Below are 26264 nucleotides of genomic sequence, written 5' to 3'. Positions count from 1 at the left end.
GAGGAAAAAAGAAGGAGAGAAGGAGAAAAAAGTGAACTAAAATTAAAAAGGCACTATAATATATATATATATATGATGACTACTCAGTCACCTAGCTCCTGTCTCAAGAGATAAATGTTATCAATTTCTTATGAGTTCTCCCTAAAATAATATGCTCATAAAAGAAATTCAAGTATGCACACATGTGCAGACATATTTATTTTTCCAAATGATACTGCCCTACAGATATTATTTGGAACCTTGGCAATTTTCGTATCAATAAATAGAGCTTCTTCATTATTCTTTTTAAAGGCTGGACAATAAATTCCATTATATGGTTATACCATTTGTTATGTAACCAGTCACCTACCCATGGGATATTCAGGTATTTTTATTTTTTTTCCTGGCCTTTATTTTTATTTTTTTATTTTTTACATACAATAGTGGAATGCATTACACTCATTATTACCCATTTACAGCACAATTTTTCGTAACTCTGCATATAAAGTTATGTTCAAGCCAAATTATGCCATTATACATGTTCTCTTTTTTTTGCATTACTCAGGTGTTTTTAGTATTTTACTATTTAAAAATTATAGCAAATAACTAAGCAAATATGTTTATACGTGATGAAAATATATTTGTGTATGTGAAATAAATTTCTAGAATTTCTGAGTCGAAGATATTACCAAATTGCTCTCCTTGGAATAATTTACACTCTCATCAGCAATATAGAAGGAGAGCACTATTTTGTAAAGTCCAGACAACCAATCTAATAAATAAAAATGCGTAAACATGGTACTCTGGTTACTTTTATTAAAAGTGATGCTTAATCTCTAGTGACATTTATTTTCCTTTTTCTGAGAACTATCCAATCATAACCTTCACATGATTTTCTACTGGTTATGAACTTTTTTCCCTTACTGATTTATAATTCCTTATGTTGAAGAAATTAAATGAGTTCAAAGAGTTTTTCTGTATTTTCCAACTATCTCTAGAGTTTTTTTCATACACTTGTTAATGTAGTTAAATTAATGTAGCAAGCTTTTCTTTTTACGACTCCCACTTTTTATACTTAGAAAACTTCCTTGTTATAAGAATATTTTTTAATTTCTCCCATTCCTTCCGCCAGTATATGATTTTATTTTCAATGCCTACATCTTTGCTTTGTGGAAGTAAGAATCCAACATCATGCTTTCCCAGATGGCTATCAATTTGCCCCCGGCTTCGTTTGTTAAGCAACCCCTCTATTCATCCATGATCTGAAATGCCGCCTTTATCAAATAGTACTAAATTCCCATGAGTATTTTAAATTTATTTTTGGATTTTCTGTTCTGTTATACTACCTAGTACTCGTATAGAATTTCTAAATTACTTTAGTTACTAAAACTTTATAATATTTTTTGATATTTGTTTGGTAGGAATAGTCCTTTCTCACTTCTCTTCTTTCCAGGAATGGCCTCTCTATTTCTACTTATTCTTGACCCCAACCCATTTGGACAATATTGTATGAGACTGCTCTAAACTAGCAGATCAATTTAAGGAAAATCAATATTCTTATATGGTTAAGATTTCCTATGGAAGAACATAAACTTATTTCTTGTGCTTAACACTGCACTGAATAAAATATAATATCCTGATCTGAATACATTCTCTGATTTTATCCAAAAATTTTACACTGGCATAGAAATTTAAGTATCATAAATATAACATAGTAGTTACTCAACCAATAAATAAGAGTAAAACAAATCATGAATGTATAGCAATAGAATAATAGAATAAAGGAGACTTTCCAATGTTTATCATTTATTTTAAACTAAAGATTCATTTCCAGCTAATGTTTCCTTTGGTGAGGCGTGAAAGCATTCTAGACAAGTGCTCTATCACTGCACCACATCCCCCAGCTCTCTTAAGAGAAAAACATTTATGATTAGTATTTGTGTGTGTGTGTGTGTGTGTGTGTAGCCTTTTACCTTCAGTTTACAATTAAAGGCTATTAGTGATTTACCTCTAATGTTGACAGCAGAACTTCCATTCCTGTAGAACCTTTGGCTGTCATTTCTCTCCTTGTTTTTTCTAAAAAGTAGAAAATAAGTTTTTAATATGAATGGGTAATTAAGTATATAAAGTTTTATTAATATATCTAGTATAGAATCAATAATCCTCCATTGGTTTAGTAAACATTCTATACTGGAGCCACCTACATGTTCTTCTCTCTGAAGTTGCTAATTCTGCTCACTGGAGACTTCAAGATTTCAGTTAAAAAAAGACCTCCCCTACATTTCTTTTCAGTTACTACCATGATCTTTCTAAGAGTGTCCTTAACAATCCATGAAAAATTTAAAAGCCAGAAATATAATACAGATGCCAAACTGGGGTAACATAGAGTTATAATGGTAGATTTCTTTCTTTATGGATAGAATTAAAAGATAGTTAGAAGATAATTAATCAAAATGAGTGAAATTCAGAGACCTAGTACCATTTTGAAATGTTTTTATTGTATTAATACTGTTTCAAATTTTGAATCACACAAAAATAATCAAAATTAAGGAAGAACAACTCCTGTAAGAATCTGGAGATGAAATCACCCAAATCATCTTTCTTTCTCTGGGATGCGGGGGAAATGTGTAAATATTTCTATTATTTACAAGTTCCTAGATCTTCTCAATTCTCCTTTGATTAACAAGAGAAGGACAGTAAATCACAGGCCAACATTTAAGAAAGGAACTAACATTTACTATTCCATGTATTTTACCCACATTATCACTTATATGCCTCATTTTAACTCCCTGGGGGTGACAAATTACTCTTTTCATGGACCAAAAATTTCTCCTTTGAGAAAAAGAACAATTATGTACAAAATAAATGAACAAATTAGTGAATAGACCAAGTGACTCAGATGTTTCTGAACACAATTTAATGTGCTTCCCAAAGAGTCACAGGAATCATTCTTTTAACAAGTCCCCAATATTTTTAACACCTGAATACTAATGCCAGAAATTCTTTTATATATGGGCCACTGCCATTCACTTCATATTTTGAGATTTTAAAAATAGAACACAAACTTGGGGCTGGGGCTGAGGCTGGGGCTCAGAGGTAGAGTGCTCTCCTAGCATGTGCGAGGCGCTGGGTTTGATTCTCAGCACCATACAAAAATGGATGAAATAAAGATACTGTCTGCAAATACACACACACACACACACACACACACACACACATTTTTTTAAATAGAAAACAAGCAATCCACTCTCAATAGTACATATTCCACAATAAACTTCAAAGGACTAAATTCAATGTTCCAAATGGCGGTAGTCTAGGGAGTTTTAAAGCAGAAAAATGAGAACCAAGGCTCAGATAAAAGGAAAATAACAACATAGTTGTGGGAGACAAATTCAAGCTAATAAGTCTTAGACATCATACTTTTGCCAAGAGCAAATCCTGTTCAACTTCTTAAGTCAGACATCTATTTGAAAATTATATTACTCTAAATTAGGAGTTATTAAAAAGAGGGAGAAACATACTATCTAGAGGTTATTAGTAGGTTATTGTACCTACTAATAATTACCCATAAAATAAATGTGCTGGAAGTTCAATGTCATATTTATGTATCATCTCAGGTCCAGGAAGTGAACGTTGTGGAACTCATAGAAACCTTTCATCTTTCAAATTAGAAATTCTCATAAGTGATAAGATCTAAAAACACTGTTCATTTTTGCTCTCTACTGCCATATTGCTGATGTGTAAAAGACTGACAAATTTTCTCACCTATAAAAAAAAGTAAAGCTCATTAATGTTAACAAACTAAATTTCTCCTTTTAAAAAAACTACACTATTCTGTCAACCTTATCTATCCTTCACCTGCTCCTCAGTCCAGCTGCCTCTAACAAAAAAGTTTAACTTCCGAAAGAAATAGTTCCAAAGAGCCAATGTATCCTTGTTGTAAGTAATATTTTAAATTAAGACCACTGATTTAATAAAGCTACATTATTTTAAAATACTAATATCATGTAGAATATTCAGAGGATAGAGAGCCCATGAAAAACAAGCCATTACATGTTCACCTTCCCTGGGTGGTGCTCACTTCCTTTAAAAACAACACAATGAAGTCTCTTACTCTGGTATTAATATTGCTTATGTTATTACTGTTGCTTATGCTTCACACTAAATGAAAACTAGGTCTCACTCTAAGCATTTTCTACTCTACTCCTCCACTATGATCTTGGAAGATGTCAATGTTAACAAGGATTATACATTCAAATCCTAATTCTATAGTTTCTTTTTTTTGTATTTTATTTTATTTTTATTTTTATTTTATTGGTTGTTCTATAGTTTCTTAACAACAAAATCCATCCCTGTGCTCCAACTTACCAAACCTCTCAATGGCCATTCTCAGGATCTCAAAATGCTCCAACACTGGTGTGTTACCTCTCACTTTCAGATTATAACCTCCTAACATGCCAAATTTCTCTTTTCTTTGTAACAATTATATAATCCCTGTCACCTTCATTCAAACTTCAAGTTCATCAACTCATATATCCAGAAATCACAATATCAGTCTGCTCCATACCTAGCTTGGATTCCATGTGCCCCATGTCCCACACAAACCCCCATGCAGAAATGAATCCTATAAACTGCATTCTGTACTTCAACATAAAAGTTAAAACAGTGCCAGAAGAATTTTTTTCCTAACTTTTTAGCATAAGATTATGTAAGCAATGGTATTGTTGGATTTCTAACATGTATAGAGGTAACACATACAACAATAATAGCAAAAAGAAATGGAGTTTTATTGGAAGAAAGTTGTAAATTTCCTAGAATTAAATACACTAAAGTACAATGTTAGAAGATGCCTATTTTAATCCCTACAGGAAACACTGAAAACTAAAATTGCCAAAAGTTGACAAAGCACACACAAAAAAAGAAGGCCATAAAAGATAAGACAGATGTAAAAGACATGAAACATTTAGAAAACAAATTTAAAAAGTCAGATGTAAATTCTATCTTATCAAAAAGTACATTAAATTGGAAGCACTAAACAGATTAGACTAAAAAAAAAAAAAGCAAGATACAATATGTTATCTTCAAGAAACACAGATTCAGGGGCTGGGGTTGTGGCTCAGCGGTAGAGCACTCACCTAGCATGGGTGAGGCCCTGGGTTCGATCCCCAATACTACATAAAAATAAAGATATTGTACCAACTACAACTAAAATATAAATATTAAAAAAAAAAAACAGATTCAGGGTTATAGCTTAGTTGGTAGAGTGCTTGCCTAGCATGCACAAGGCCCGGGGTTCAATCCCCACTCAGTACCACCAAAAAACAAACAAACAAAAAAAAAAAAAAACAGATTCAAAAACACAATTTCAAAGTAAAATAAATGGATAAAAATACAATATAAAAAGATTAATCTTAAGACAGCAGGAGTGGCTATACTATCAGACAAAACAGACTAAATATTACTTAAAACAAAAAGGGATGTTTCATATGATAAAAAAGGCAAAACATCAGGAATATAAACAACCATAAGTGTATATATGCCTCAAAACACAGCCTTCAAATGAATAAATAAAAACCATCAGAACAAAAAAGATAATTACACAGTTCAACAATAATAGATGGAGATTTCAATACCACTCTTAATTCATAGACTGGTACATTTAACTTAACAATGATAAGATTCCTATAGCACAAGAATTAAAACCAAGAATCAATAAATGGGATGCATTCAAACTAAAAAGTTTCTTCTCAGCAAAAGAAACAATCTTCGAGGTGAATAGAGAGCCTACATCTTGGGAGCAAATTTTTATCCCTCACACATCAGATAGAGCACTAATCTCTAGGGTATATAAGGAAATCAAAAAGCTAAGCACAAAAAATAGATAAATAAATAACCCAATGAACAGACACTTCTCAGAGGAGGATATATAATCAACAAATATATGAAAAAATGTTTATCATCTCTAGCAATTAGAGAAATACAAATCAAAAGTACTCTAAGATATCATCTCACTCCAGTCAGAACGGCAGCTATTATGAAGACAAACAACAATAAGTGTTGGTGAAAATGTGTGGGAATAGGTATATTCATACATTCTGGTGGGACTGCAAATTGGTGCAGCCAATATGGAAAGCAGTATGGAGATTCCTTGGAAAACTCGGAATGAAACCACCATTGGACCCAGCTATCCCTCTCCTCGGTCTATACTGAAAGACCAGCATACTACAGAGACATAGCCATCAATGTTTATAGCAGCACAATTCACAATAGCTAAACTGTGGAACCAACCTAAATGCACTTCAGTAGATGAATGGATAAAAAAAAAAAATGTGGCATACACAATGGAATATTACTCAGCAATAAAAGAAAATAAAATCATGGCATTTGCAGGTAAATGGATGGCTTTGGAGAAGACAATGCTAAGTGAAGTTAGCCAATCCAAAAAACAACAAATGTCAAATGTTTTCTCTGATATAAGGAAGCTGATTCATAGCGGGGTAGGGAGGGAGAGCATGGTAGGAATAGACGAACCCTAGATAGGACAGAGGGATGGAAGGGGAAGAGAGTGAGCAGGGGGTTAGCAAGGACAGTGGAATGCGATGGACATCATTATCCAAAGTACATGTATGAAGACACGAATTGGTGTCAACATACTTTATATACAAACAGAGATATGAAAAATTGTGCTGTATATGTATAATAAGAATTGTAATGCATTCCGATATCATTTATTTTTAAAAAATCAATTTTAAAACTTTTAAAATAAAATAAAATAAATAATTAGATGGATTTTATTTGACTGATTCAAATAATGTTGTGCTGATGTTTCCTAATATTAAGTCATTTTACATTACTGAAATAATGTTCCTTAACAATGATAATCTTATTTAAATGTATGCACTTAATTTACTGTATTTATTTGAAATTTTTCCTATTTCTAAGCACAATATCAATATTTTTATTCTGTCAAGATTTTGATATTAATTTAGTAATATTTACCTCATAAAATATAAATGTGATGCCTACTGAACATTTCTTTTTAGATGCTTCTCATAAAAAAGTCTCAAGACAAGCCCATGATAGTTGTTATCTCTATTTCAGAGTTGGTGAAACAAAGTCCTAGAGATTCAACAACTTCCTCAAGAATCTTAGTCACTGAATGGCAGAGCTTGAAGTTGAAAATGGGGACTACACAAATAACCAACACCCTATGCTACTTAACATCTTTTAGGGTCAACATTCTACAAGTAGTGTTGGTGCTATTTATTTGAAAGTGGGAGGAGAGAGCAACAATCATCACTAAGTACCATAGTAATCACTATTAGAAACATTGTGTTGAAAATCAATTTCCTACAAAGTTCTTCAGTTTGCTACTCTGAATCAATCTGAGAAAGTTCATTTTTTAAAAAACATTCATTTATCAGAAATTTGAATACTCTTAGCATCTAGTTTCAAAGAATTAAAATGGCATCCTAAAACAAAGAAAAAATTATATCTTACCTTGACTTTGAGCCAAATGAAGAATTTTTGATGTAACATATCTGGCAGTATCTGATTCTGTAGATTCAGTATTGATTTTCTCCAGCTGAGCCAGGAGCCCCACAATCCGAGAATTATTGGTAAGGCTAAAAAGAATATTACATTAAAGCATAATCTACATCAACCGTAATTTCAACATTATACAGATGGGTGTTTGTTTCTTTTTTAAAAAAAGCTGTTCTAAAAACTTTAAGTATTTACATGTCACATTTCCTTACTCATATCTTAATATTGTTAAAATTCTGAATTAAATGAGAAACATTCTATTTCAGATATCTACAAATCACAAATGTGCATTCAACCTGACCAAGAATCTTATCATACAATAAAAGTTCACCTTTCTACTTGTCAAAATTACTAGATTTTCTCTGCTCTTCTCAAAACTCAGAATCCCCTCCACCCACCCCACTTTACTCTCATCCTGTCTCATAAATATTATAAAATCAAATAAAAATATGTTCATCTTTCACCACCAAATCCTTATACCTATCTAACATTACTTCTTCTCTGTTCCCACTCATTATGCAAACATTTGTACACAATGTCCTGTTCTAAATGTTGCCAACATAATAAAAATTTCTGCCTCTGATAGAGTGAACTTTCTAATAATAAAAGACAAGTTATAGGGCTGGGGTTATGGTTCAGTGGAAGAGTGCTTGCCTCCCACATATGAGGCACTGGGTTCAATCCTCAGCACCACATAAAAAACAAAATAAAGATATTATGTCCATGTAAAATGAAAAGACTATTCTAAAAAAGAGACAAGTTACATAAATAAATTTTTAAGTTACATAGTATGTCAGGTGTTAGAAAGTGTTCTGGAGAAAAAAATGTTTTAGGGGAACAAAAGGCACAGGGGGAGAGGTCCAATTTTGAACACAGTAGTCTGGGAAGACCTTACTTGGAAGGTAATATTTAAGGAAAGGCTGAAAGAAGTAAGAACATCAGCCATGACAATACCAAGACAAAGAAGAAATCACAAACACTAAGAGCCAGTTAGGAACATGACTGACATATTCAATGAATAATGAGGTGGCCTGTGTTGCTGGAGCAGACTTAAAGAAGAACAGCAGTGAGAGATTAAGTCAGAGCTGGGGGTGAACATTTGGTCTTATAAAGGTCTTTGGCTTTGTACACTTAAACCCAGGCCTTCTTCAAATTCTCAAAACAAATTCTCAAAGTATTTGCTCCTTCAATTATTATTATCTATCTCTCCCTTACAACTGGATTATACCAATCAGTACACAAATATGATCTAGGAGCTTCTGCTAGCTATTCCATTTCTGATACTCCTTGAAAGAGATGTCTGTATTTGCTCTCTCCATTTCCTCTCATTTTGTTCACATTACAAACTACTAGTTTTCCTTCTGCACTCCCAGGTTTCCCAAAAGACTCCTGTGGTCTCTTCCATCCTTATCATATTCAATATCTCAGCACCACCCCAACTAGATATACCACTTTCTGTCAAACACTTAATTCTCTGGACTTAAATGACTCCCGCCTCTACCTGATTTTCTTCCTATCACAACTTCTTTTCAATCTCCTCAGCACCTCTAGACATTGAAGTCTCCCCCTACAGCACTGCCCCCAGCTCACTTTCATTTACCCTCTCTACACTTTTGTTCTCAGTGACTTCATCTAAGGCCACAACTATAATTACCATCTATATGGTGACTGGTTCCTGCATTCTACTGCAGCCTCAACCTCGGAGTGTATGCAACCTAATCATTCCTATTTAGGTGGAAAACTACTCTTTCCTCCTTCCTCTTCTAATCTTCTCCTCTTCTAAATTTTTCTAAATGCACATGCAACCATCAGTTGCTAAAAATAAACATCTAGCAGGGCGCGGTGGCGCACACCTCTAATCCCAACTGCTCTGGAGGCTAAGGCAAGAGGATCATGAGTTCAAAGCCAGGCTCAGCAATTTAGCAAGGTTCTAAGCAATTCAGCAAGACCCTGTCTCTAAATAAAATACAAAAAAGGGCTGGGAGTGTGGCTCAGTGGTTAAGTGCTCCTGAGTTCAATCCCTCCTACCTAAATAAGTAATAAATACCTAGACTCCCTTTTCCTTACTCCAACTCAATATAAGCTCTATCTCTAAAAGATCTAAAATCCACTCACTTCTCCCTCTCTCCACCCCCCTATATAAATATATATAATTATTAATGTATAATCATCTCTCACAACACCCAACTAGTCAGCTTCCCTTCTTGATGTCAAATAATCCATTTCTTAAAAGTGATTATTTTTAACTTTTTTATTTTGAAGTAATTGGATTCATGGAAGTTGCAAAACTACTAGAATGGATCTATATAACCTTTACCTAGTTTCCTCGATGATCACATTTTATATAACTACAGGACAGTATCAGAATCAGAAAACTGACATTGGCAGGAGTTCTATGCCATTTCATCACACGTAGATTTGTGCAAATACAAATATAATCAAATTTCTTTCCAAATAAAAATCTTTCAATGGCTTCCCAACAGACTTCAAGACCCACAGGACCTGTGACACCTGGTCCCTGTCTACCTCTCAGACTTTATTCCCGACAATATTCCCCTCTCTCCCTAGGATGCAGTCACAATGGGCTTCTATCAGTTACTTAAATACAGCAAAATTTTCCTCAACTTCCAGGTCTTTATATTTGCTGACCAGAACTGTGTAGAAATGGTATCATAGCCTTTCATGGAGGCAAATAGTGTCTGCTTATGTTAATATAAGCAGCAACTGATCACCACTACTGAGATCCATCATTTGATTAAAGGCTGAAAAATAGAAATAATTCTACCATTCCATTCCTTCCCTTCTTCATTTGTTAACTGGGGTAATTCCATAAGGAGAATTATGAACAATTCCATAAATATTCAGTCCCACATTTGGTTAGCCACAAGTATAGTTCATCAAATGAAAGCAAAATAAATGCCAAATTTTTAAATTTATCAATATCAGAAGAACGAGTTTATGTCCTAAAATCCTCCATAAGTGACCAATAAAGTATTCTGGTTTGTGTAATGACAAGAACTCATGAATTTAAACATATTTGACATATTTTGTTCACTATAGTTACTAATGATCAAATAGTCCCATCTTTGATCAATAGGAGCTCTTCAAGTTGGCTCATAAGTTCTTTTGATACAATTATAATCATTGACAGTATACTGGCTTTCTCATCTGACAAGGTTCTACATTGCTCAGAAATTCTTTCTCATAGTGTGGTTTACAAAAACCTAAGGGTACCTGAGACCCTTTCACAAAACCTACGAGGTCAATATCTATTGTCACAAAAATTCTACAGCACTGCTTAACTTTGGAACTTTGGAACTTTGTAGTGATTATAAAAAAGGCAATGGTGGATGAAAAGCTGACACTTCAGCACAAATCAAGATAATGACACCAAACTGTACTCCTTAATGATCACTGTATTCTTCACCACCATGCACTTGTAGCTAAAAAAAATAAAATGACAGTTCCAACAATTAGTATACATCTAAGTATTCTCCATACGCTTAAAACACTTCAGGTGCACATTAATGATGGATATCTTAGGAGAGAACGTTTGTACGATTATACTGGAATTTGAACTAGCCACTTTTTTCACAGAAACATCATTTTTACTTCAAAAAGCAGTGGACAACCAATGACTATTCAGACAGATATTTATGTCAGGCATTTTTGTGAAAATAATCAAAGCAAATCTAACATGTCAAGTAAACAACAGGCTTGTTACAAATGACAAAACTTGCCTTACTGAGAAAAAAAAAATCAGAAGTTTGGAAAATACTGGTCTACCATCATGACCTCAACAGCTTTACAATATTTAAAGAATTTTCTGATAAAATCAGTGATGATGCTAACAATTTTTAATATTATATGTTTAAACGTGCAACATTTATAAGATCTGCATAATTCACTGAATCAGTATGTTCCAAATGATCAATGCATGTTACAACTTCAGATGTGGATAAAAAAACATTCAAAGTGCAAAAAAGACCAATGGACTTTAATCTAACAGAGTACAAAAGGTGACAAGTGTGATTTCAGATTCCATATTGAAACTAAACTTTTAAAAACTACTAATTATAAGTTTTAATATAATTTCCATTTCTATATGGCTATATGGTTTTATTTCCAAAGTCATTATATTCAAAACTATTTGTTCCTTATTAGTAACTATTAGTCTTGTTTTAATCACATTTTACTTTCTCCAAATATTGAACACACAATTGAATTTTCCTCTGCCATAAATAATAATCTGAAAAGGCTAATTAAAGCTCTCCTCCCTTTACTAATTACATATATATTTAAGTGCAGATATTTTTTTCTTCACACATATCAACAAGAATACCATGTGCAAATACACAATGTATATGTATAATTTGTCTTCTGTGTGTGACATGACAGAGATCAGAAGCAGAAAAAAGAATTTAGTTGTCTTCCATTAAGCCAGTTATTAAAGAGATTTGCAAAAGTAAAATAAAGTATGCACTCTTCTTACTAAATATTTCTGTTTGGGAAAATGATTATTTTAATAAAAATGTTAAATATTATATAATGAGTTTCTTATGGTTGTTTTTAAATGAATCAATTATTTTGTTTTTATTAGTATATTTCAGTCATACATAATAATGGGTTTCATTTTGACCTATTTATAAATGCATACAACATAATTTGTTCCATTTTAATCCCTAGTACTCCCCTTTTCCTCTCATCATCCTTTCCCCAGTCCCCTTCCTATATTCTTCTATTTATTGCTTTTTTAATTGATGTATTATATTAAAAGATTTATTTACTGTGATATATTCATATATGTACATAGTATAATTTGGTCAATTCTACATTTCCTTCCCTTTCTCGTCCCTCCTCCTTTTCCCATGGGTCCCCTTCCTTTACTACACTCTCCCTCTATTAAATCGTTAGATCACATCCTTTACAGGCTATAAAATATTTATCACCTTTTTTCTTAACTTTTACATTTCTAGCAATTAAGGCATAAGGAAGGAGATTGAACACATGCTCACAGGCCAAAGCAGGAACTCTCTTTGCAATTCCTACCTACAAAGTCAGGCAGAGGTCATCTGTACAATGTAAAAAATCTGAGGCTGCAATTAAACACCAGAGATCTTTTTGGATACCACCTTCACTGAAGGTTAGAATATTACCAAGGAAACTTCCAGGCGTCATGGCACCCTTACATTGTCTTTTTATCAATTCTTGGAGACCAATCCAAAATATATCCACCATTGCTAGAAACTTTATGTTGTACTGGCAAAACGTTTGCATATTCCATCCATTTAGGAAAGGTGCCAAATTCTACTGCAAAACAATTAAGACAGTAAGATATTGGTGGATCTGTGGAAATGACTGGCTTGTTATGAGAAAGTCCCATTTTAATAACTGTCCAGACATACAATCTTAAGTCCCATGGGCCAGTACGACTGGCTGATCTAGGTCCTCCATATGCTGTGTTTTCCTCGTTTATCATGGGACCAACATATAGGTAGTTGTCCACTATAGCCAGTATAATTAAATCCAGTTACATGGATAGATGGAATGTGAGTATCTGTAAAACTTCCCATCATATGAGTATCATTAGTAAATACTGGAATGGATTCTCTAGTCCTCCGGCTGGATGCACTAAAGATGGATCTTGGAAATGGGTCCAGTAAGTTTCTTCATGGACCCCACTTACCTGAAAGCTCAATAGAGCTTGCATGGTAACAAACATTGTGGTTGGAGATTTAATATCTCTTTGTTGGACCATCTGTTCAGCCTCTTGCATCATATTCTTCAACTGTTTTCACCATGGCAGTTTGGACCTTTGGTCCCTTAGGGCCTTCCTTGTCCTATTCCTCCTTGATAGCTTCCTATTCCTGCTGGGGTCAGGGCTGTCATTTCTGGATCGATCTTTAGTGGTCTGAATTTTGGCACATTCAGGGACCCAAATAGGACAAAATGCACCTTCTGGGAAAGCACAAGCATGAACTCTACCCCACATTATCACTGGATCTGGTCCTTTCCACAGCCCTGTTTGTAAAGCTTTCCACCAAACTAGGCCCAACAGACCTAACCAGAGGAAGACATGTGTCTCTCAGCAGCAGTGTCTCCTTCAGAATCACAATTTTAAAAATTTAGAACAAACAAAGCATGATTAAGGTTATTTTGTGAGTCTCATTCCCCCCTTTTTGTTTTTGTAAATGTAGCTTAATAGATAAATGAGTTCATTCTACAAAGGCTTGACCTTGAGGTTTACAAGGAATGCCAGTTTTAGGATCAATACAAAATTGGTGGTAAAACCATTGAAAAGAAGTAGTAGTATAAACTGGAGCATTATCAGCCTTAATCTTTAAAGGACGGCCTAATACTGCAAAAGCAGGTAGGCCATGAGAAATAACATGTTAAGCATTCTCTTTTACAGAGGCAGTGGCAAGGATAAATTGAGAATAAGTATCAACAATAACATGGAACCTGCTTTTCCTAAACTTGAGCCATCAGTAAATACTGTCATTGCTCTGGCAATTGGTTGAGCGTGTACAATTTTTGGAAGAATAAATTAAGTTACAAGAGCAAATTGAACAACCATATCATGAGAATAAATAATTTTTGCCAAACTGAGGGATGTAAATTACGTGCATCTGCCATAACAGATTCGGTCATAAACCACAGGGATTAACCTCAGTTGGTGAAGATGGAATATGTATGACACATTGTGGACACTGGTGAATAATTTGATGAGCTTGTTCCCTAGTAATATGAATTTTTATGTAAACTAGAAGCATTCTGATGATGTAAAGAATGTGAAGCTTATGCACAATCATACAAAGACATTTGATGAGCAAAGCAAAAAGTTTACCAATCTGATGCTAAAGGACCTGGAAGATCAGAATGTGTTCTGATATGACCAATGAAACAAGGACATTGATGCATTTCAATTGTCTTATGTAAAGTATGGAGCAAATGGAATAACTCTTTTGATGGTATATTTCCAACAGTAGCTGTTTCAATACATTTATCAACTCCAACCATGTATGCACTATCACTATAAATATTAATTAGCTCACTAGTAAAGTCAAGTAAAGCACATATGAGAGCCTGCAGCTCTGTTCACTGAACATAAGTATATGATGTCTGTATTATATCAGTATGAGCACGGCTACAGAAACTTGCTTTTCCTAAACTTGAGCCATCACAGTAAATACTGTCATTGCTCTGGCAATTGGTTGAGCACGTACAATTTTTGGAAGAATAAATGAAGTTACAAGAGCAAACTGAACAACCTTATCATGAGAATAATGACTTTCTACTTAACCAGGAAAATTAGCAAAAGCTATTTGCCAAGTATTGGAAGACTGCCAGAGCCAATTATGCTATTAGGTAGAAAAGGGGGTTACATTAATAGAAGGCTCTGATCCAATCAATTTTAAGACTCGTTTTCTACCTTTAATAACTAAGCAATAAAATCATGAAATGGAGTCAAAGATTTTTGAGGCGAGTGAGCTAGATGAAGCCATTCAATAACTCCCAATGACTGCCATATTATTCCTGTAGGGGTATGAATAGTGGGAAATGTTAATAAATAAATAGGTTCTTGTGGATGAATTCTAGTAAGTTGTGCAGTCTCAACGGCAGTTTCAACCTTTGTAAAGGCAGCCCCTGTCTCTGCTGTAGGTTGGCAAGAAGCAGGAGAAGGATTTCCCTGTAAAATTTGAAATAAAGGACTCAAATCTGCAGTGGATAATTTTAAACTTGGCTGCAGCCTGTTAATATCACCCAGTAATTTCTGAAAGTCATTAAGAGTATGTAAACCATCAACTCTGATCTGTAGATTTTGTGGAAGAATCATGCGTCCTTAGATTAAATTGCCTATAAGTTGAAAAGGATAAGCTTTTTCTACCTTCTCAGGTGCTAGGCATAAACCCCTGCAATAAGTGAAGTTTCTTATTCAGCAAAAATTTTTCAAAGCACATCTGAACTACCATGAGCCAAAAGAATATCATCCATATAATGGATTATATATGCATCACGGAATTGTTCTTGTACTTGAGCAATGGCTTAAGCTACAAAGGTCTGACATAATGTGGGGCTATTGTCCAGACCTTCAGGCAATACCTTCCAGAAAAATTGAAATTTATAGCTATGATACTAAAAGCAAATATCTTACAGTCATTTGGATGTAACAGCATAGTGAAAAAAAACAATTTTTTAAATCTATTACTGTTAATTGATCATCAAGCGAGATAGCTGTAGGAGAAGGAAGTTCAGACTATAAAGCCCCCATTAGTTCCACAGTTCAATTTGCCAGATTTTTTCCTTACCACAAAGATTGGAGTGTTTGAAGGGCTAAGAGTAGGCTCAATATGCCCAGCTGGAAGCTGTTCTTGAACTAAATTGTGGGCTACTTGAAGCTTTTCCCCTGTAAGGGGCCATTGATCAACCCAGACAGGATCATCAGACAGCCAATTAATTTTTTCTGCCATTTTCTGGGCCAGGAAACAGATCAATGCCCCCATTAAAAAGGCTGACTAGATGTATTAGGTAATCCATATAGTCTTTATTGAGAAAACTAAGGCATAGGTGAAAATCTTTCTTGTTGATTCCTTTCTATTCCTTTAGTAGGGATAGATCCTTGATTAAGCATCTAAGATGTCACCATGGAATTAGAATTATTAACAAAACTCCAAAGCTCCTCAAAATATCTTGTCCCAATTAATTTACCTGCAAGGTATCCAGGGCATAAGGTAAAAAGAGTCACCATCTTTATCTTCCCACAGGAGGTGTTGAGCACTCTAAGCAAGCTGAGAGCGCTGTCCAACAATGCCTTCTAAATCAGCAGATATTGTGTCTAAAGCTCAATCCCAAGGCCAGAATTTACTGGAATTCACAGAAACATCAGCTCCAATATCTATAATGCCCTTGAAAATTTTGTAATTAATTTTACAATCCAATAGAGGGCGATCTTGCTTAATTAATTGAGTCCAGTATGCTCCATCTATGGACTGGGAAGTATGAACTTCACAGAGTCCAAGGTCTCAAATAAAGCTTCCCCTACAGAATGACAAAGCAAAAAACAATTTGCACTATGGTATTCTCTGGATTTGAGCAAAAACCTTAATTTCTCCATTAAAATTTATATCAAGAACACCCGGTAGTACCTGAGTTTCTTTTTGAGTTAAAAATTACTTCTACCCAATATTAAACATATTGTATTTAGCAGTAGAGGTCCATAAATTCACATAGGAATCATTTGCAGACCCATATCCATCCGCAGTCAATATGAATCTTGAGGTGGGACGGAGGCCCAGGTTTCTTATTCCCAAGCAGAAAATGTCCCAGATTTATCAGGAGACTGGGCCTGCATAGGAGGAGGCTGGGCTACAGTGAGTGACTATTGACCCGCAGCCAAAAATTGCTCCAGAGCAAACAGTGATGCCCTCATTATTTTGGCGGGGCAGGACTGGCCCCACCTCCAGTTCCCCTACTGCATAAGCAGCAGCAGTGAGGGTCTGTTTAGGACATTCTGGGCATGGCATTCCCGCAACCAACTGTGACCTTATTGGCAATGCAGGCAAACACCTGGTACATTACTTTGTCCTTGGGATCATCTGCAATCTCAACCATGTGCACCACTTTGCCGCAATTAAAGCACTGCGTTTTAGAAATGGCCTCCCTTAAAGGAGGTTGTATAACTTGTTTCAAGGTGACCTCCATGGTTAGGCCCTGGGAGTATGTATGCCAGTTGATAAACTAATAGAGACTGATATAATCTGATATCATTCCCTGTTTGCAGTATTAACAAACTTTATTAGCATTTTCAAACACCAGTTGTTAAACTAAGATCTCAGAGGCATCTGGATCAACAATCATACAGCTCACAGCTTGATATAAAGGCGCTACAAAGTCCGAGTAATTCTCTTCCCACCCCTACCAGATCTGGCTGAAATCTAAGGTTTTCCCTCCCTTAGTAGGTAATTTTCTCGATGTCCTTCTTGCACACACACTTATCTGAGTATAAGTTTGTAAATCATAATTTAATTGTTGTTCCAACTCACTGAATGGTCCCATCCCAGTCAACATTTCTAATGTGATAACGTATTCCATGCATTCTGTTAGTCTCTGCCTGCTTGGTGCAAAATTCCACCCATCTAGATTTCCACAGCAAATACTCACCTCCCAAAAGGCGAGCTTTTGCAAGGGTAATCCAATCCTTAAGCGGCAGGGCCTCAATACACACTGATTCTATCAAGCTTGGAAGGAAAGGCGAGTTTTGGCCATACATGGAACATGCAAATTTATATTCTTTAAATGGTTTAAAAAGAATATATGCATGGATTCGTACACTTTGGTTTGGATTTTGCGGATCTAATTGCTCAAAAATTGTATATAATTTGAATCCTGTTAATCCTCCCCAGCCACTCTGGCAAAGGCCCTGCTGCAGCATCAGGCACCCTGATTTTTAGTCCTCCTGGAGGGACAGGATGGATCATTGAAGCAGGACCATTGTAATATAAACTACTGAGGACTGCTACCAATTCATCCTCTTCTTCAGATTGCGAGTCTCCATCAGAGTGCTGCAGAGCAATCTCTCCCTCATCTTCCTATATCTGTATCTAACAAAGCATACTCTGCCTCTGGGCTGTTTCCCTGCCTTTCCTCAGTATGAATGGAACATGCTTTAGCTCTGCCCTTAGGTCTTCTGTCTTCCGGCAGGCCTGTCCACTAGGTCTAAGACTTTTAACTGCGTTTCTAAGGAATGTGATTAAATCTCCCAAGGACCTCAGTCCAATATTTTGGTCTGAATATAAACAAGGTTGTATTACTGTCCAAATTCTTTCTACATTCTCAATTGTGCACATTAGCTGAAATACAACCAGCCTGCAGCTCCCCGACAAGTTTTCCCCAAGTATGTAAATCAAGCAAGTCTTCCTCAGAAACCTTCCCTAATCGCCTCTAGGAACTGGGCAAGTTGGGCTACTTCACAGATTTTCCCCTTTGCTTAATGATAGTTTTGAGAATAGCTAAGTAAATTTCCCTCTCTGTAGAGAGAGAGTTCTTTCTCTTCTTTCTCTCAATAAGCTAATCCAGAGAGAGGTAGAGGGGAGAACAGGGAGGGAAGGAGAGGGAGCCAAGTACCCACCTGTACTCTTCCTCTTTTGCATTGCTGGGACAGGTCCCTGTTCCAGGTGCCAGTTCTCCCTCACACCCTAAGGGTAAGGGAAAGGGTTCCCATCAAAAGAATGGGCTGGTTGTGAAATAAAATCTAGGAAAATAGTACCACGAAATACACACAACAGACCAAAAATAGGCTTTCAGAGGCGGGGGCAGTGACAGGCTAAGCTGACCAGAGGGGTGTTATTTATAGCAGTACAGATCAAAAGGGATCAATAGGAGCTTCTTCACAAAAAACAGGACAGGGTGAGGATAAGCAGACTGGGGACATGTCCACCTACAGTGCTGTGCTGAACTTGTGATGGAGCTAGATACGAAGTCACATGAACCAGGCATTCTCAAACCAGCAGGGTTGCTGCTGGGAGTTCCTGATACCAGACTTTCCTATCTAACGGCTTCCATATCATTTTAGTTCACACACATTTCACAGATGGCTCCCCACAGGACGCAACACATTTATTTATTTGTTGTTTGTTTGTCTGTTACGGATCCAACCCAGTGCCTCACACGTGCTAGGCAAGCACTGTACCACTGAGCTATAACCCCAGCCCCTTGATAAATATTTTAACTTAATCAGTTTTAACTGGCAATATGGTAGATATCAATATGGTAAAATAACTCATATACAACAAAGATTCAGAGTCATCATTAGTTTAAGAATAAAAAAAAGGATTCTCAAGAAGTTTGAGAATGTCTGCTTAAGGATTATCTTGAAAATCTTGTGTTCCTGATCTGGAATCAGTTCTTTCTCTAAAAAGCCCTAATTCATTTTGGTGATAAAAGATATTTAAGACACCAAAACTTGTGTATACATAACAATTAATTTTTTCCTCTTTTTCTTTGTTTTTTGGTGTTTTTTTTATGAATTTCTGTAACCCAGAGTTGGGAGAAATATGCATTCACAGAAATTCTGAAAATTGATAACTCAAAATTTTGTTTTCTCCAATTATTTTTTGAAAAGTTCATCAGTTATTACTTTTCTAGCTAATAAAATATTTATTATTCAAAAACTCAACGTAAAACAATTCATACTGAGCATAACATACTGAACATAACATAGGTCTTAATCCATTTCAAGTTAAGAATTTGTTCTGTCAGTATCCCTGAGAAGTTTAAAATAAATTACATAAACATACTGAACATAACATAGGTTTTAATCCTTTTCAAGTTAAGAATTTGTTCTGTCAGTATCCCTGAAAAGTTTAAAATAAATTACACCATTAAAAAATATCTGCATGTAAACAATTCTTTTGTGAGGATTATGTTCTTCCAAATGATGGACAGAAAGATAGATGGATGAAATTTTTTTTCTTTTGGTACTGTGAACTGAACCCAGGGATACATCACCACTAAGGTACATCCCCCACTCTTTTTATTTGTTTATTTTGAGGCAGGGTCTCGCTATGTTGCTTAGGGCCTCACTAAGTTGCTGAGGCTGGCTTTAAACTTGCAATCCACCTACCTCAGCCTTCTGAGGTACTGGAATTACAGGCATGTGCCACCCCACACAGCTATGGCTGAATTTTTTTTTAAGTAGGCAAAAAATAGAAAAAGAACCTAGCTAAATCCCTTTACCACTCTGTTTCTATTTTTCTCCCGACAACTTATCTCTAAAATTTCAAGACTGTTTTCACTAAAGTTGAGAATCAGGAGGTGAACACCAGAGGGCAGCTCTATCTCTTGTCTGATTTTAGGCTTTGGAAAATCTAAAAGCAGTAAGACCAAGATAGAAGGAAAACAGGTATAGAATGAGCAATTTCAGATACATTTTAAATTTGAGTAACATTACCTATTAACATTAGTAACATTATGTTTGCCTTACACTATTTTTAGATTAATCAAAATGAGGCTGATAGTTACTTTGGGAGGCTCCATTTATAATCGTCAATGTTATTCATGGTACAGAGAGAAAATCATGAAATTGAAAATGAACAATGTGAAACACATAAAATCAAGTTAACTTTAAATATTTAGGGGCATTATCACTTAAATATGTGTTTCATCATAGTGATCTCATTGAGTTTACATTGTCTTAGAGCTATTTTCCTGAAAATAAATATTCCCTCAGATATTACTAAAGTCCCAAAGACATTATCTTTGCAATAAATATTTTCCAAGCAGAGAGCATGGGATATAAAATGCATCTTCACTTAATAAATAAATTGTATTACATTTATCACCTTAAAATATACAATGAGCCAGGTGTGGTGGCAGACATCTGTAATCCAAGATACTTGGAAGGCTGAGGCAAAAGGATCCCAAATTTGAGGCCATCCTTGGCAAAACCCTTTTTATAAAATTTAAAGTGGGATGTGTAGTTCATTGGTAGAGTACACCAGGGTTCAATCCCCAGTACAATGGGGATAAGGGAGTAAATGTAAAATGAATAGAGGTAATAAAGACAAACAAGGTTAAAAAAAAATGATGGCAAAAAACTCCATTAAAATATATTAAATTTTAGACTAAAATATATTAAATTTTAGACTTAAATAGGAGTCATAGAAATTAAGATTTAATTTCAAACAATGACTTTATTTTCAAACTACACATTATTTTTCAGGAATGTTTGCTCCTCATTTAGAATTATTATTCTTGCTTTAATGACATTTTTACTGTTTCTCTCCAAATACCAGGCACACAACTTTTCCTCCATCTTATGTGAGTTTTATATGTGTGTATGTATATGTATGAATATGTATGTATATATGTGTATATATATGAATATGTGTGTATGTATAAATTACAAATTAAAACTGATAAAAATTTTAATAGCTATTCATTAATTCAGTTAAAATAATAAATTCATTACATAACACATTTTTATGAAAGATCTATGTTTCCCAAAACAAAAATTATAGAGAATGGCATTATTTTACAATATCACAATCTCTTCTTACTGTCGAACTCAAGAGAAGACAGATTCTCCTATCTACTCCTATGCTCAATCTGATAGAAAAGCACACATAATGCAGTCTCTGGAAAACTCCACTTTATACTCATGAGAGTCTGAGAGTAGAAAAACTTTCAGTATTATTATGAAACCTGTGCTGATCTCACATGCTTGATGTCCACAAGGACACTTTCAGAACCCTTGGCCTACATCACACTGACAAAACAAATAACTCTACAATCTACTTGGTTTAGTCTACACAACAAAAGTGTAATTCCTGCTCATATTACAGGTTCAGTCAAAGAGACAGAAACAGAGGGAAACAGAAAAACAGTGGGAATTGTCAAGTGGTATACTAATTCTTATAATTCTCATCAAGAAATGATAAAATATCACTTCAACTTCTGTCTCACTAACTAAGCAAGTCACACAGTCACAAATGAACCTCAAAGAAAATACAATTCTTCATGTGCCCAAAAGGAAGAGAACTAGAATACCTATGACCAGTCTCTATATTAGCACAGTAGGTGTGGCAAGTATCAAAGTTCTAACCAGTAATGTAAGCAGATATGAGATATGCCGCTTTCCAGGTTTTGCCCCTTAGAATAGAATGTAAATCCTTTTCCCAATCCAACTGGATATAAGATGGTGAGAACTAAAGAAAATGCCTTGGACCCAGAGACGGAAGTCACATATTGAGGAAAGCAAAGCCACTGTACCAGTTTTTCAACCACCACCTCTACGTTAAATAAGACCAATAAATTTGAATAAATTTAGCTACTATGTCCTAGGGTCTCTAATATACCAGCTCAGCCTATTCCTGAACCAATACAATCCTATATTAAATACACTACATTTTTTTCTCTGAATCAAAGTAAATGTTGATACACAATTAAATGAACTATAATCGTGAGAGTATCAAATAGTACACATCAAGGCAACACCCTTAAAGTGAGGGGAGGGCAAGTTAGAGTAGCAGGGAGGAGGGACTAGATCAAAACATGAAATATGTAGCAATGGAAATTACACAGTGAAGCCCATTAATTTATACAATATGTGCAAATGATTATAATTTTTAAAAGATAACACCCTTAACAAAAGACAATATAAAGACACTCAAGCATTTGACAAAAAATAGATACAAATAGATTACTCTACAAATAGGGAAAAGATAATCCATTTTCCATTTTGACACTATAAATACACCTAAAACTGGAACAACAGTGATCATCGGCATATTCTGAAAGGCATACTATTACCTTTTATCTATCTTTATCAAGAGGCCAATTAAGGAAGGAAAAAATGTCACCTCTTTTTGGACGTGCTTTATCTGTTTCCAAAAATTGGTGTCCAATGCTTTCATTACCATATTCAAGATATTTGATAATTTCAATTTCTATTTCCTTTTCAACTAATATTGTTTAAGAAGGTTCTAATTTTTAAGTGGCCATGCTTTATTGTTAGAAGCAGTCTGATTCTTTTTCTACCGTATAAATAATTTGATGTTTTTTTAATAATGAGCTTTTGAGCTTTTTTTTTTTTAGTTGTAGATGGACACAATACCTTTATTTTATTTATTTATTTTGTGGTGCTGAGGATTGAACCCAATGGCTCTCTCATGCTAGGCAAGCACTCTACCACTGAGCTACAACCCCAGCCACAAACGATTTGATCTTTTTACTATGCTACCCAAAAGACTATCTTTAAGGTTCAAACTTTTCTAGAATATGTATTGGTGTTGACTACTCTCGTCAGTTTCTCCTGACAAATCCTGTGTGTTTCAAGTCGTTATTCCCCTCCTTCCCACTACCTAACCAAAAGTAGTATTGAAAAGTTTCCAAAAACAATACATAGCCGATTCTATTGTTTCAGTTTTCTTCACTGGAAATTACAATTACAAATATAGTGAATTTCTCTTGCCAGTCTTCCATGTCTAACATTTTTTCTCTAATCCCTTTTTAGATCTCCATTAAATTTTGTTTACTTTCTCCATTACTATTGTCTTTTGCTGTGCTTTTATATTAAACCATTCTTTCTGTGATAATTTTGTCTTTTTTCTTATACTGCCTATTCACATTTCATCTCTTCCTGCTGAATGTTACTATTATCTCTCGCAGTTTCTCCTCTGCTTCATGAAATTCATCACAAAGTGAAATGAACCATCAGGGTTGTTTTGTTTTTATTTTCATCTGCAGTAGAATAATTTCATGAGAATTTTCACCTGCTTCATAAGAATGTTACTTGGACCCCTCTGTGAGATGTTAATCCTCCCACTTTTCCCCCTTTTTTTTAATGGTACATTTTGATTACTCATTGAATGAACTGAAGTTTCCTTGATCAGTAACTTGTACAAATTCCTGCAAAAAGGAGGTAGAGGAAGGTCAGAGCAGTAACCCAGACTAATTATGTCTCACAATTCAGTGGCTCTCTGTCCTTTGCTGCCACAAACCACAGAGACAGACTGCCTTAGATAAATACTGTTTACTTATATAACAAATCACCTGCCTGATCTGCTTCTATGAACCAATCCAGATCCAAGAAAGATTCTACTTTCAACCCTATACAACCCAGTTATAATGCACTGTAAAACCATTGCAAAACAATTCAGAGCCTACCCTAACCCTTCAACAAGTATATTTTTACTGGAACTTTCTGAGATCTGCTATTCTGAGCCCGCTGATTCCTCTCTCTGTGTAGACTCTATACCAAGTGGTTTCTGCCAAACGTACCAGCTGCATTTCACAGCCCTTTTTACATATTGCTGAGTTTGCAAGTAATGTTCCCTCTAATTTTGCCATTACTGAAATTTCAAAAGCATGGGGTCATTTAGTTCTCCTGGAGTTTGTGCATTTTTTTTATAATTTCTAATAAGGGATGGAAAAAAATACAATTGTTCAGTAATGTTCAAACAGGAAGTTTAGACATACAATTTTTAAATGTCTTCTAGGTCATGTAAACGATAACAGATGAGACAAAGTAGAAGCAAAGGAATAGGTGAGGAGACTATTTTGGAAAATTAAGGAAGGAATGAGGTAAGCCTGGTCAAGGAAGTGACAGAGGATATGGAAAAACACAGATTAGTGATAAACTTTTAGTGATAGGCATAAAACCAACAGGATTTATGAACAACCTGGATGTGGAGTGCTAACAAAGAATGCCAAGTCTGACACTTGCATTTTTGCAGGGCTGGAATACCATCAACCAAGAAAGACTAACACTGAAAGATGAAAAGATGTACAAAGTTTCAATTGGGGCAACACACTATATTGGGAGAGCACTGTGAAACTTCCAAGTAACAATACTTAATAGACATCCAGGCACAGAGGAGTTGATCTCCACAATAGGTGAGATATAAATCAACAGGACTCAGATGAAATTGCTTAAGAAAAGTATATAGGTTGAAAAGAAGTTTAGGATTGAGCCCTCAGGAATACTTAAAGAGTTTCTACAGAGAAAAAGGTCCCACAAATAGATTTAGAAGCAGTGGCTAATGAAGTAAGAAGAAACACAAGAGACACTGGTACCACAGAAACCAACTGAAGAATGTAAAACAGAAGAGGAAAATATTCAAAAAAAATGTCAAAGTGCTGCTTAGAGGTTAAATAAGGCAGAAGCCTCCCAAAAAGAAAATCCATTGGATTACCAACTAAAGGTGACTTCAAACCTCCATATGTCGGAAAGACAGAAAGAAATGAAATGAACCCAAACAATTACTCCAACGTATAACCTTGAGTATTCCAGGCAATGTTGAAAGAAAAAAACCAAAGACTCCTTGAGTTGAGAAGACAAAGCTTAAAGTCCAGGAAGATCAAGGTGTCTAAAATTTGAAGGAGAAACTTTGAGAAAGAGAGAGATTCACAGAGCACAAACTCCAGAGTTCTGCAGAGGGCCTCCCTCAAATATACAGCTGAGTATAGATAAGCACCTAAGTGTGAGGAAACTACTCAAGGCCCAAAAAAAGAAACACCTGAAAGGACTAGAGATAATGCTGCCAAGTACTTACACAATACAGGGAATTGTGCCTGTTCCCAATGCTCAAAATGGAAAATCTCATGATCAATAGGGCACTGGGTAGAGTACACATAGGGATCTTGTCTCAATAGTGAGTAAATATTTAGTCACTGAATGAGAATAGCTCTAGTCACAGCTAACAAATACTAAAAGTAAGACTCAAAAGATTCCAACTGGTGAGGCTGGGGCTCAGCAGTAGAGCGCTTGCCTTGCATGTATGAGGCACCGGGTTTGATCCTCAGCACCACATAAAAATAAATAAACAAACTAAAGATATTGAGTCCATCTACAACTAAAAAAAAAAAAATCTTAAAAAAAAAAAAAGATTCCGACTGGTTTCCAAGTAACTTAACCACATTCTAGAATATGGTACAAGAATATTTAAGGAACACAAAAATGTTCAGGATGACACAAAGTAAAATACACAATAAAAAACTACCAGGCATGCACAGAAACAGGAAGTACAATTTATAATAAGAACAATCAACCAAAATATACAAAAAACTGACATACACAGTAAAATTAACAGACAAGGATATTGAAAAGGGTTTTAACTCTCTTACATCTGTGCAACAAAGTCACTCAGAAAATATAAAAAAGACCCAAATCAAACTACAATGAAATATACATTGTATGAGTTCCAGAAGAAAAGATAAGTAAACTTAAAGACACAGCAATA

At 35.0% G+C, this 26264-nt stretch overlaps 1 protein-coding gene across 8 annotated transcripts in view; it reads right to left on the bottom strand.

Moving 5' to 3' along the window:
* The window catches only part of Agtpbp1 (ATP/GTP binding carboxypeptidase 1), a 273400-nt gene that overhangs the window by 212284 nt on the left and 34852 nt on the right, over positions 1–26264 (bottom strand). For 7 of the 8 annotated variants that reach the window (XR_009225068.1, XM_058573104.1, XM_046425905.2 and 4 more), the window contains exons 3-4: positions 7480–7604; positions 1988–2055 (exon numbers count right to left, since the gene is read on the bottom strand). Coding sequence is in view for 7 of the 8 variants with exons in the window: in XM_058573104.1 (XP_058429087.1) it covers positions 1988–2055; positions 7480–7604 (193 nt within the window). In the remaining variant the exon portion in view is untranslated. Of the gene's footprint in view, positions 1–1987; positions 2056–7479; positions 7605–10782; positions 10794–26264 lie in introns of all 8 variants that reach the window. The other variant, XM_046425915.1, reaches the window with a different exon arrangement.

Source organism: Marmota monax, unplaced genomic scaffold (assembly GCF_021218885.2).
Source record: "Marmota monax isolate L192 unplaced genomic scaffold, Marmota_monax_Labrador192_F-V1.1 WCK01_AAM20220418_F8-fsc00265, whole genome shotgun sequence".
Classification (NCBI taxonomy): domain Eukaryota; kingdom Metazoa; phylum Chordata; class Mammalia; order Rodentia; family Sciuridae; genus Marmota; species Marmota monax.
Note: the sequence above shows the minus strand (reverse complement) of the source record. Positions and strands in the feature narration are given on the sequence as shown.